Raw genomic sequence first — 13,483 nt, 5'->3', positions numbered from 1 at the left:
GGCCTTCATTAAACAACAGGCTAGAAATGGGTTTTAGGGGCAGCGGTGCAGATGCTTCCATCCATGGCAGGGCTCACAAGGGATAGGTACAAGTGAGTACAAAACTGTTTGTTTTTTCTTTCCCTTGCATTACTGTGGGATACTTACAAACATTTAATTAAAGCTATTGTATACATGCTTAACTTGGAGATGGTGGTTCCTTGAAACCGTTACACAGGAGCACCAAAGAAAATACAAGGGAGTCACTGAAGGAAAATACAAGTGAATTAGAAAAGCATAGCAACCGAAGAATACATTTCCCATAATACAACAGTCAAAGGTCATGAGGTCCCAGATGCTCAGTTGCTCATGCATATCTTCTATTCTCTCCACTTGCATGCCTACTCCAGAGAGGGCAAAGATTTAATGAGGATGGGGCTAGCTTTAGCAGTTCTCACCCTTCCTTACACCCTACGTCTGAAAGACCATTGAAAACCTCTTTGAAGTTGGAATAGACTCAAATTGAACTGTCCCAGTGCACACATACAATTTGTTTTTTCTCATCAGGTAGAAAAAGACAAGGTAACTGTTCTCTTCCGGCAGTCCTGCATACAAACAAAGCTGTTGAATCAGACTTATTGAATTTAGGATGGAAAGGAGTTCCTCCAATCCATCTGTCTCTTCAATCTGCAGTAGCTGCCTTTCTCAGAGTCAAACAGTTTCTACTAGCCAGGTCATTTTTTTCTCAGCCTTAAGAAGTTCAGTCAAAATAGTGTACTACTTACAGGAAGGTTGGCAGGGTCAAAAAGTGACTGCAATACCAATCTCTGGTTAAAACGCATACATTATCTGCTCAGATGTAGATACCATTAGAACTCAGAAATCTCTGATTTGCTATCAGGACCTTGAAGGTGATTTCAGAGTCAGATTCGTTAAACTTGGCGGCGGTATGAACATTGTCATTTGTCATTAGCAGAGCTAACTGAGTTGCTCCAAGTCCCACTTAATCTATCCAGCTCACTACCCTACAGCTTCTGACCTACTTAGTCACTTCCTGCCTCTGATTTTCACCCAAAAACCTCTTTTCTGTGTTGGTCTGTGTCTGCCATTTAATCTTAATCAAACTTCCTTAGGCTTCCATTACTGTCAAGTACAACTCCTCTCACTGCAATATGCACACTTCTGAGTGCAGGAAAGTTGATTTACAGCCAACAATCTACCTCTTCTCTTACGCTCTAAGTTCAACTTAGCTTTGTTTTTCTTCCTGTATGAGTCATTCCTTCCCCTCTTTGAGACACCATGCCACACTTTCTGATCCACCTCCATTCTCAGGGGCTGAGAAGCTGCAGTATACACCATTCTTGTTGAGATCTGGATAGTTATTACCATGAGTGCACAACTACTGCATGCAGATTCAGAAGAAACTGAAAACTAAGAAATTGAGTTGGTCACAGGCTGCTACAGAAAGTCAAGTATTTTAATGTGCTTTTGCTTCAAGCCAGAAATTATAACCTGCTCTTTCCCTTTAAGCCTTTCTAATGAGCTACTAAAGCAAAACACAACCACTTTGTCTGTGTCTCCCAAACCTTGCATGTCCCCTGGTGCTTCTGGGCACCTATTGTAGAGATGCTGTATTACAGAGATTAATGCTGAATTTTAGAGATGCTGTACACTGGGCACCAGCTTACGGATTTCCCAGTTGTCAGGGGTTTGCCCATGATACTGTAATGTACCTTTGAACCAGAGTTCTTCAGGCAGTTTCCCTTTATGACCAGAATCCAATTTAAAGATGTTAACAGAGCGCCATGGTGACTTTGGCTTGCACAAGGGCACTAGCTGGCCTGGTCTGTTGTTTCCACAGCTTCTTTTACCAGCACAATGAAGCTCAAAGGGACTGGGCCCTGTGCTCTTTGGATGTCAGACACAGAATATTTGATGGCAACAGCAACTACGTGTAAGCCATATGAGAGACGTGCTTAGTCTCTCCTTGCCTTGTGCTCTCTCACAGCACTGTTTTCAATATAAGCACTTCTGCTTTTTCCTGTACTCATACTCACACTCTTGATTCTTTGTCGTTGATGTTAACAAGCAGAGGGTATATGATCATTCACTGAGGGTAGCTTCCTAATAAGAAGAAAAATACCATACAGATTGAAAGGAGGAATTAGCTACAGGCCGTTCTCATTAAGCCTTTCTTTCAACTTATCTCTGCTTAAATTGTATTTTTGAACTGCAGTCACTGTACTGCATTGTAAGTTGAAAACAACCACTTGAGTCCTTTCCAGTGAGGCTTTGAGTGGCCCTGATACTGTGCTTGGAGGAGAGATAAGCAGTGCATTGAAGTTGTGGTATCGCTGTCGCTGAGGGCAGGGAGTGAATGGAAACACAGCCTCCCTCTGGCACTGCCTCGCTCTGGCTAGGGGGAAGGATCAGGCCAAGCAGACCTAGTTCACATGCAGCAGGAGGCAGCGGCCTCCCAGCTGATGACAGATTAGACTCAGGGCCTGGGTAGTGGGAACACTGTGATTGGGCTTCAGCAGCATCTGTCTCCAGCACTAAAGGAATTACTGCTGCAGGCTGTGATTTTCCTCAGCAAACTGTAATTATACCAGGAGCCTCATTCCTGCCATTTTTCTTGACAACTTAAGTGCAAAAAAAAAAAAAAAAAAAAAAAAAAGTGGGTGAGGGAGCAGAGAAGCAGAAATTGTGAAGGGAGCCGGAAAGAGGAAAGAGACATCTGTTTGTTTTTATTCAGCTCACCTCAGTGGCTTTCTCTAGGCTTCTTAGATCCACATGAATCACAGCCCCTTTTCCTCAGAGTCCAGTGCCAAGGTGTAACTCCCAGCACTGCCTTGCACACCACTGAGTTGACAGGATGCATCCTCCCTGTGAGCTTTGGCCATGGCAGCTGAGCTGAGCATGCCCCAGCACCCCAGGCCTGGCAGTGCCCTTGACCTGCAGTAAGGACCAGACTCCAAACCCCTGAGAAGGAACAGCTGAGGCAGAAACTAGGCCATGGGGAGTGGGCAGGGGGAGCTGGAGCCTGGATTCCAAAGCTATGCCTAGGATCTGAGCACTGGCAAGAATTGTATGTGGCGGCTCTGTGTTTTAAAAGATAGAGGAAGATCTGTGTATGTTTGAATTCTCAACAACATCTGATACATTTTGCCAAAATAATGATGTCAAAAAAGAGCAAAAATGTTTGTAAGACTTCTCTACCAGAAGAACCTTTTTGTTTCTGCAATTGTAACTCCATAAAAGCTTGTTTATCATTACTCTTTTCTTTGGTCAGGATTTTTTTATTTTTTATTTTTTAATGATTTAAATCCAGGAGAGTAGGACAGAAATATTTAAGAGCAGTGTATGCCACCACAGCTTCACCATCCAATACTTAGAAGGTCGACAAGGTCAAAACAATTGAAACTAATATACATGCTCTTTTCTTAACTTACCGTGGGGCTTTAATGCAATCCAGTATACTGTGAAGGCAGGAGAGCCTTGTCTGTGTCAAACAAACTACATCAAGTATCTCCTCCCCTGGAAGAAGGCAGAGCCAGCCCCTGCAGTGCTCCTGTCCATCCAGCAGCATGCTGGGGAGAAAGCACAGCAGCAGGCTGCAGACCCCTGGGCAGGGAGTCCTGCAAGCAGCAAATTGGCAGCAGATCCCCATCTGCAGGCCCAAAACCTTCAGATATCAGTGGGAAAGACATGCATCTGGAATTGTCTGAAACTGGCAGAAAAAGCTTGAGACAGAGTAGAGAAAGGAAGGGTTAGAAGAAAAGTGGAAAGAACACTTCTTACACATTTCGCTTTCTCTTCCATCTGTGTGATGTTGCTGTGAGCTATTAAACAGCTGCAGTGCTCTGCCCCCAAAAGGAGCTGTGTTTCAGTAGTGAGAGAATGAATCCTACATCTCAGTGCTTCAGAAGCCCCGTAGAATGAGCAGGGTGATAGAAATATGTTTCTTTGATTCACTATAATGCTAAACACACTGGAGCAGGGCACTTGGGGCAGCATGCAGAGGCCTGCTGGAGCTCCTCACACCTGAAGCCCCAGTCCGCAGTACCTGTTCCTGACCCATCCCTTGTGCAGTTGGCAAGTCCCTCTTCTCTTTTGTCTTCCAGGCAGACAAGCAAGTGTTGCTTTCCAGCTCTCCAGCGCTGGTTCTGAAATTTAAGGAGGGCAGATTGCTCAAGCAAAAGTTGTTTGCTGACTGCAGGACTTCATAGCCTGGGAAGATAAGGGTCGTGTAGGAGGACTGGAAGCAGGAGGAACAGGCATAATGCAACTGCCAAGGACTGAGCAAGAGAACTTTTTTTTCTGCATCCATTCAGACGCTCAGCTATTTTCTGCTCCGTTCCTGCAGTCAGCATGCTCCACCTGCTTTTACTTAACCATTTCCTGTTTACTACTTCCAAAAGCTTTCTGGTGTAATCAGTACTCTGCTGCTAGACTGTCTTCGTCATCCTTTTTTGACAGGCTTCACTACATTTTCTTCTTTCTGTCTTCTCTGTACGCAGACCTTTCATTCTGCAGAATTGGGGTGGGGGTGCATGTATGCATGCATGCATGTGTTTCCGATGGCCAGATTCAGTCTAGTTTTGTCAGGAAAGTATTTGTTCACTCACACACTTGTTCTTTCTCACTCCGTATACGTTGTCTTTTTATCCTCCTGCACGTTGCTTTCTGCAGACTCACCACAGAAACGAACAGTATCACTGTAAGCATGTTTACCTTACTGTAGGACAGAGGACACAAGATAGAAGAAAGACTCTTCCTGTTACTTTCAAGAGTTCAATAGTTCTCCCACAAACAAGAGATTTATTTCCTGGATAGCTTGCCCAAGATTCACATTTTCTAGTTCTGAAAACAGTAAGACAGTTCCCTTCAGTTTGTCAGACAGGTAATGCAAGGTGTGAGGAGGCAGAAGGATCACACAGAGAAAAATAAATCCCTTTCTAGATGTAGATGGCTCCCACAAGACCCCATCGCACACTCAGACATGTCTTAAAGAAATCACTACAAAATTATGCATGCTTCAAGCCTGCTCTTTTGCCATACTGTAGATAACACTGCAGCCAACACTAAAATCAAGTTTATTTGTTGCTGCTTTTGCTGTTTGTTTACTTTTTGTATTTCTCTTCTGGGGTTGTGAAAATATATTCTTCAGTTTCCTCTCGGGTTCTCATGCTCTTGCACAGCACTGCAATGTTTGGGTTGCGGTGAGCACTGCAGGGGAATGTTCCCTTCTTAAAATAAATCATGGAAACATTTCTGTTGGAATCAGGGCTTGTAAAAGTTTATGGGTTGTTTTTTGGGGGTTTTTTTGTTTTGGGGGTTTTTGTTGGTTTTTTTTTTAAAAAAAAAAAAAAAGAAAAAGAAAAAAAAAAAAAGAAGAATGTCAGGACAGCTTTGACCTGACAACAAATCCTTTTAAAGGGATCAGGCTTGTGATGTGTGTCAGCGTATATATATGTTTCTGGCAGTATATATATATATACATATATATGTGTACACACACACCAGTATATATGCCAGTTATACTGGTATAAGTGAGTGCTGAAAGCATCCTCAAAGAATGCTTGATATGTTGTCTGAATCAAACAGATATGCAAATTCCTCTGCTAGCCCTGTTGCAAATTAATGTAAGCCAGTGGTGCTCAGGCTGATAGTTTTCCAGAAGAAGGCGGAGGTCCATGAACATACATTGGTATTGTTTCCATGCTGTTCCACACTTTTGAAGCGAAGTTGATGGGCTCATGCTCATATTTCTGAATTTCTTAAGAACAACACTAGAACCGTCCTGCTCCAAATACATCATAGGGTGGCAACTGTGCCCATGACAGGGAGTTAGAACTAGATTATCTTTAATGCTCCCACCCAAGCCAATCTATGATTGATGCTCTAGTTCTGTGATGCTATGTAATGATAGCACACTTGTGTCTGCTAGGAGGTATGACCTGGACATCACTGATATGCAGAGAGCTATCTGCCGTAGGCATAGCACAACCCCACTTAAATCAAAGTTTGCTGAAGCATCATTCAAGCAGTCTGTGAGCAGCTTTATGAATTTTGTTTTTAAGCAGATGTAATGCTATAATACGATGGAAAGTACAGCAATAATAGCAGAGTGACACAAACCTAAGCTGCAGCAAATGAGAAGACAAATACAGCAGCCATAGACACAAAAACAAAGGAAGAAAGACTGCTTACCTTTGAAAGGTCTCCAGTAGGCAGGGATCACTAGTAAGATACCTTTGCCTCTGCTGCCAACCCTTAAATGAGGTCCTGGCTCCACCCCTTCTGATCACTCAGGTGCATTGCATGCACCTGAGCTCCGTTGGATTGGCTCTGTCTTCCCACCAGGTGCTCACTCACCATTTCAAGCCATGACTTAGCATTTCCACTACATCATGAAAGGAAGCAGTTGTTTTCTGCACAGAAGTGTCTTTCAGATTGGCCCAAATATGTAAAATGTCTGCTTTGGTTCCCATCCAGCCCAATTCATTCAACGGTTTGTGTCAGGGTACTTGTCATCAGTAGCAATTGCCCAGAGTGAGTCACACCCATGCAATGATGTGTTTTCATCTTCATTTTATAGGGCACAACCCTGGCAAATTCATGGCCGTATTGTACCACACAGCTCTTATAACAGCAGCTCCTTTTCTTCTATCCAGCTGTCAGTCCAAGAGGCAGCTACTTCCAAAAGAGACTCTGTGATTCGGTGCCCATCTTTGTTTTCCAGATGTTTCTTTCAACACTCTGTTTTCCGGATACTTTGCACATTTTGTGCATTCAAAATATTTTTGCCTCTCTCCCACCCCTAAAATGGTGGAAAGTTGGAATATATGAAAATGTAAGCAGAATGAGACTGGGACTGCATAGGACTCTTTCCAGGAAATGGGTAGAAGGTTCATCAGATGAGTCACTGAAACCTTAGATGACTAAATTCTTGTAGAATAAACTGTCAGGAATATGATACTGGACAGGACATTTAGAGGGAAGGAGAAACTTCTCAAATAGCTCTTGTTTGTTTTCTGTTAGTGATTCATTCCTAAGGAAATTGCCACATTTCTGGCCGGGACAGCAGCAGCACAGAGACAGTGCCAGCCTTCACGTGCAGTGTGCTGCAGCGCCCGAGGCCTTGCAGAGCCCAGCGTTTGGAAGCATCACTTGTCCTGCCCCTGGGCAGGTCCTTCAGCTCCCTGTCCCTCCCCACACCACAGGAAGGCGGACTCAAGGCCTGACATGTTTGGGTCACCCTGAAGGTCTAAGTTTTGAAGGCAGAGAGCCTGTGAGGAAAGTCTGTACAGAGCCAAAGCGAACAAAATAAGGCAGGGTCACCAGTGTGCTTCTGCCATCTGAATCAATTTGCCTCTTTCTTTATATACCAGCAGGTATGAGACCAAGAGGAAATGAAGGCATTAAACCTCCAATTTCTAAGTTCCTTTTAAAAATTTCCCTTCCTCTACCTGCTCCAACCAGTAAACCAAGTTGTATCAATAAAACTGGACCAAAGCTCTGAATGTGTGTTTCAGAGAAGGCCTAGAGATTTTAAGTGCCAGTAACAACAGAAACAGTCAGGCTCCCTCCACAGCTACCTCCAGAGGAGCTGAACCAGCATTAGCAGCAGCGGGAAATGTTTGCAGTAGTATTCGAGTGTGGAGAAACCCCAGCATTCCAGCAAGCTGCTGCCAGTTCCCATTTTGGTGAGTTTGACCTAGAGCATTTAGCATTGCAACATCAGTTCTGCATCTCATAATGCCGCTTACGTAATGAGCTCTCATTTGGTTCCTATTAAAATCACAGTCTTTCTTCTGCAAATCACCGCTTGTAAAAATCAAGCCACCCAGCTTTTCATTAGATTTTAATATGGGAAATAAATAGTCCTAAATAGTAGGATGCACGCCATAATCATTAGACAGAGAATAGGTGTCAATTTTTCCCCTCTTGGATATACAAACTTCAGATCTCAAAGTAGGAATGAGGAAGATCTGTTAAGGGTTACTGAATCCATCTCCTGCAAAACCACGGTGTAGTTACATCCCTATGATTATTGCTCAAACAATATACTGATAAAAAAGAGAGCCTACAGCTCTTCGTAGTCACAGCAGCAAGAATTCTCCTAAAGGCTGCAGAAATGGTGTGTCGCTCTTTACGGATTGTCCCAGAGCCATTACCTGTCTGAGGCAGTGCAGAGCAGTTCCTTGTATTATATATACCAGGACTTTGAAGAATTCCGTTTCAAATATCTCAAACAATGGGGGTTTCACCGCTTCCTGTGGGAGCCAGTTTTGCAGCCTAACTCACTCCACCATCTGGAGTGTTTTCCTGACTGTCTGCCTGCTTGTAATTTTCTTTAGTTTAGTTCAGTTTAGTTTCTTTCTCTGTAAAGGTGACTCGCTAAACTTTTCTGTTGTGTGAAATTCATGTTCCATGGTGCTTTTTTTCTTTTTTATGATAATCAAGAAAAACCTGAAAGCTTGATGGTTTCTTGTCTTTGCTCTTCCTTCCTCAGAAATAAGAGTAAGTTATAAATAAATTATGGCTTTTCTCTTCACTCATCCCAGAGGCTTACCAGGACTGCCAGTATGACTGCTCTCTTTTTATAGATGGGAGAACTAAGCACAGAGCAGGAAACATCATTCAGCGAGCCGGTGGCAAGACCTGGGTTTTTAGCCAGGTCTCTACAATCATAGTGCCCTACTTTTTTTGATATATATATATTTTTTTTTTCGGTCCAATCCAATTCCTCTGGTGTTGTTGGAGTACCTAAAACAAGCTTTCTGAGAACTTTATTCAGAACTGGAACTGAAAACTCATCCTGCTGAATATTTAACAGTTACTATCTTTCTGATGTGTTTGTTAAGCATCCTAATTAAGTACTGATACATAAAACCAACAAAGCACTTTAACAGACTGATTCAGTCCCTAGGGCCTCCGAGCTGAGTTTTCTCCAGCTAGCCTATGTTTTCCTGTTTGCAGATTGTCCAAACTGAACGCAGTGTATAACAAGCATGCTGTTATCAGTGCGCTGCAGAGAGATTTCCTTCCTCCTCAGTGCCACCATGCTTACTTCACCTGTTGTATTTCCCTTAGCAGCGGTTTTTGGTAAGCCCATTTCTCAGAATCTGGATAGGTACTGAATTATAAATCTTCTCACATGGGACAATAACACCGCAATCAGTTCAGCACAGAGTACTGTGTAGAGACTGATACCCAGGCTGGCACAGCACTGCTCATCTGGGCCTCAGCTGCCCTCAGCAGCATAGCGCCCCATGAGCTGCTTGCAGCCACAGCATTACACCTCCCTGAGGACATGCCCTACGGTCTCTGCCTACCCAGCTTGTCCGTGCCACAAGTGTCTCAGCTAGATGTGCCTGAGCACACGAGACTTGTCTTTTCCCAGCCCCCTCTTGGGGATGACGGTGACAAGCTACTTCAGTGTGGCTGGCAACCTGGTTTCAGAACTGTGCCAAGCTGATCCCACACTGAACTGGTGACACGGATCCTGTGCCCAGTGCAGCACGTTGTATGGCTCAAGAAATGGAAGTTAGAGATGCAGTAGGCAGAGTCATATACTGTCACCCACTTTTGAAGCATGCCAGTAAGTGAGTGAAGCCCTTACCAGAGGAGTCGTTCCCCCACTTCTCCTCCAGGCCACCTTTATTCCGGATATCATTGAGCCAGAGCTGGAGGATTTACCGAAAGCTGCGAGGCTGCTGAAGGTCACGGAGCTCATTGTCTTTGCTTTCAGATTGAGTTTGAGAAATTACCGGTGGTGTCATGCCTGTGCCTCCTGGCCATGTGAATAGAGGAAGCTAATGAGCAACAACAGATTACATAAAGCAGGGAAATCCCCCTCCAACTTCTCCCCTACTATCTCAAACTGAAGTTGATTTGCATGCATACACTACAAATAACTTTGCAATGGCTTCTAGCCCCATGAAAGAGTTACATGTGCTTGCCTACATGCGCTTGCCTATAATCATTTAGGCCAGTTCCACCAGTTGAATCACTCACAGAAAATAAAAAAGGCTGAATGAGAGCCTTTGTAGAAATCTAAGCAGTTTTATGTAGCGTCAGCCTACTTCAGGTAAGGACACAGCTGGGTAATGCTATTCCACGTGAAATAAACAGGAACTGTTCAAAACCTATTAAGAAATAGTGGCTATTCTAGAAAATGTGTACTAAAAAACTACATTAATATTTATAATTCGTGATTATGGATGGACAGACAGGTGGGTGGATGGTGTCTTTCTTTAGCTAAACTTGCAACTAAGCTTCCAACACAAACCCTGCTTGGTGGAAAATGAACTTTACTGAAACCCGGAAAAAAACTGCAGCATTCTATCAATGAAAATGATGGCCAGCTACTTTACAAAACCTGAGATTCATTAGGCCTAGCACTCCTGAGCAATGCTGTTCAAGAAGCAGTGGCATTAAACATACCTTCAAAATTCCTGTGATTTCTTTTAAATGTTGTGGTGCAACAGAAACAAATGAGCAATAAGGGGACAGGATGGTGAAAAAAAATGCATATTTACTGGGTTATCTCTGGCCCAGAAATCTACTTGGTTAATCTGACATTTACAAAAATCTTTTACATTATCTTTATTGCTCTAAGAATGGCAATATTTGTAAGCCTAGCACATCATGTCTGCAGAATGCCTGGATTCTTTTTGAAGAAAGATGGTTTTCTGTTCTTTTGCTGAGGGACTTTGCCAAGTAAAAAAAAAATGTTATTTTTCCCATTAACTGGTTTCTTGTTTTGTTGAGTTTTAGAGCCGAGGGTTTTTCTATTGGTGGTTTGTTGTTTTTGGTTTTTTTTTAATTTATTTTTGATAGATAAGAACATAAAGTTTCCAAACTTTGGAAAGACTATTCTTCTACTCACTTTCTTAGCTTTCTGCTGAAATAGTTCTTCAGATGCATTTGCTGCTAATCCTCTTCCAAAGCTAGACAGAATGCAGACAACTGCACTGGTCATTCTTCTCTACCAATGAATTCACAGAACAGATCTTCTGTACATTTTCTGAGTTTTCAAACAAGCTCTACATTAAAATAAATAAAGCTGGCTAGGGAAATAATTTTTAGTAATGCTATAGGTGTCTTACAGTAGATAGCAAAGTTGTTTTAAACAGTCACATTTGCATTGAGGAATTCATCAAAGATGTATAGGCCAAAGTGCATTATGACTATCATCACTGTCAGTATAGTTATAGCAGTTTGCTGAAGGAGCAACTCTTTTCTAGGGTAGCCAGTTTTCATATAGTTAACAAGGAGGGATAGAGAAGAGAAGGAAAACTGAGATACAGCTTACCTGTACAACCCGTGTAAGTCTTCTGATTCTTCTATGATATCCCCTCTGTTAATATGAATCATGTCATGACCTGTTGCAGAGGAATACCTTGCCTTTCACCCTCCTCCTTTCAGCTTTATTGACTTTATTCAGAGCTTTAATGGAGCACAATAGGGACCAGCCCAGATGGGAGTTGGCTGTTCTGTAGCCCTTGGGAACTGCCCACTCCCCGGGCTACAACAGAACTTGTCACAATGGATCAGCTGTAGAAATCAGAAGAGATGTACATATTTGAGTAGGAGCATGATACCTTGCAGTGCACTTGATAGCAGCAAACAGGAGGACATGGCACGTTTGTGACTGCTTATTCATTTTTACCTTCGATATTTTGGTTTTAATAGCTTCGTGTGTCTCTGGTTTGTGTTCTCTCCTGTCAATTTGTAGGTTGATCAGGGAGGCATCAAAAGATGCTTTTTTTTCTTTTCTTTTCTTTTCTTTTTTTTTTTTTTTTGTCTCCTCTCACTAACAACAGTCTATTTTCAACACTTTAATCACAGTAATATAATATTCTTTGTTTAAACATTAAACTATATCCCACTACAGCATTTACAGCCATTGACATGGGACTAAGACTAAGAGTGGAACAGCTCATACTGGTTAGGAAGAAGGGTTTGCTCTCAGCCTAAGTATTACAAAGGCAGATAGGGTGCAGCCATAATATTTGCTCTGAATCCAGCACAATTTGCTAATAGTTGGAAAATACACTGGTATAAGCTGTGCTCTGTTTAAGAAACATGTTTGAACTGTAAAAAGCAAACTGTGGTAGAGATGTCAGTCCTTTTGCAAATTCAGTACTCTATTTACAGGCAGCAGCTACCAGAAAAGTTTTACTGGGAAGCTAGAGTGACACAAAGGTCCTCAACAGCAATACACTGGCCCTGGGAGAGCTCTACCAAAGAGTCACAATGGGAGCTGGACCATGCGAAGGTTTGGCTCCAAAGCACAAGAGTAGCATCAGAAACTTTGCTGCACAGATTCAGTCTGGATATTGGTAACTAAAAGGACAGCCAGGCAGGCAGCAGAAAGAGGACCTCTACATATAAGTACATCCATCTTCAACCATCCGTGAGATTTACCTTGATTTGTTTTGTGAATTAAACTGGTTTCCAAGTGGCTGGAGGAAACGGTGACTTTGTCATTTCATTCTTACATGTTGTCATTGAGGTGTCTGTCTTTGTTGTGTGTTTCAGATGGAAAGAATCTTTCAAATTTACCCTGGGATGGAATCAATCCTGCCATGCAAACCATACAAGTGAGAAACACTGCCTTGAGAAAAGCTTTACTCAACATCACCGATGAGACTCCTGGAGATACACCCAGTCTATAGAAAGGTCAAATGCAATCTTCGCTGAGAAATGAACAAACAGCCCTGGTTTTTAAAAATCCAGTGAAGCAGATATTAGACATTCTTCTTTTGCCTCTTTGGAGACTAAAATAAGAAACAAGTGCTGTTCTCTCTACATGTGGGCCACATTAAACCTTGGAATTATGAAATTTTTGAATATTGCTCAGGTTTAATTAAATTACATAGTAATAAAACTCTATGAACAACACACATGTCAGTGAAGAAGCACAGGCCTCACAAGCCTTCCTAATTCACCCTGACACCTCAGCAGTCGGGAGCAGGAGGCAGTCAAAAACATATAGCACTGGGTTTCAGCTGCATTATTTACTCACACCGTACTGAGACTGAGAGAATGTATGACTCGCTAAGGGCTGCTGAAGGCAGTAGCTCAGCTGTGACTTACATCAAGTTGTTCCTGATATGCAATCCTCAGATCCCTAAGGGAAAGCTGTGTATGTGCTGAGTTAGTGTTGATGGCTGATGCACAGTCACCATCAGCCCAAGACATGGTTCAGTGCCCTGCAGTCATGGGGAAGGCCTCACTGAGCATCCTCATGGAAAGCAGAGCACCCTGCACAGAAGAGTGGGAGGTTCAGGTAACCCAGCAAGGGGATCAGCACTGGGGTGAACAGGTTGCCATCTGCTGTTTGCTGGGCAGGTTTGGAGTGACCAAGGGTGTTCCCAGCAAACACAAGGCCCCTGTTAAAAACCACTGTGTACCCTTACAGCTGCACTGTGGGAGGCTGAAGAGTTGGCGGGGTGAGGAAGCCAATGTCCCTTTGCTTGCAGGCACCAAG

The 13,483-nt window shown here is 43.0% G+C and overlaps 1 protein-coding gene across 4 annotated transcripts in view; it reads left to right on the top strand.

The window, feature by feature from the left end:
• The window catches only part of RAD51B (RAD51 paralog B), a 345,434-nt gene extending 332,599 nt beyond the window's left edge, over positions 1-12,835 (top strand). For all 4 annotated transcript variants that reach the window (XM_042814071.1, XM_042814068.1, XM_042814069.1 and 1 more), the window contains exon 11: positions 12,532-12,835. In XM_042814071.1, the coding sequence (XP_042670005.1) occupies positions 12,532-12,597 (66 nt within the window). In that variant the 3' untranslated portion in view covers positions 12,598-12,835. The remainder of the gene's footprint in view (positions 1-12,531) is intronic.
• Positions 12,836-13,483: the final 648 nt, after the last annotated feature.

This window comes from Centrocercus urophasianus, unplaced genomic scaffold, assembly GCF_019232065.1.
Source record: "Centrocercus urophasianus isolate 14NV4802_14NV808 unplaced genomic scaffold, USGS_Curo_1.0 seq_14, whole genome shotgun sequence".
NCBI classification, from domain to species: domain Eukaryota; kingdom Metazoa; phylum Chordata; class Aves; order Galliformes; family Phasianidae; genus Centrocercus; species Centrocercus urophasianus.
Note: the sequence above shows the minus strand (reverse complement) of the source record. Positions and strands in the feature narration are given on the sequence as shown.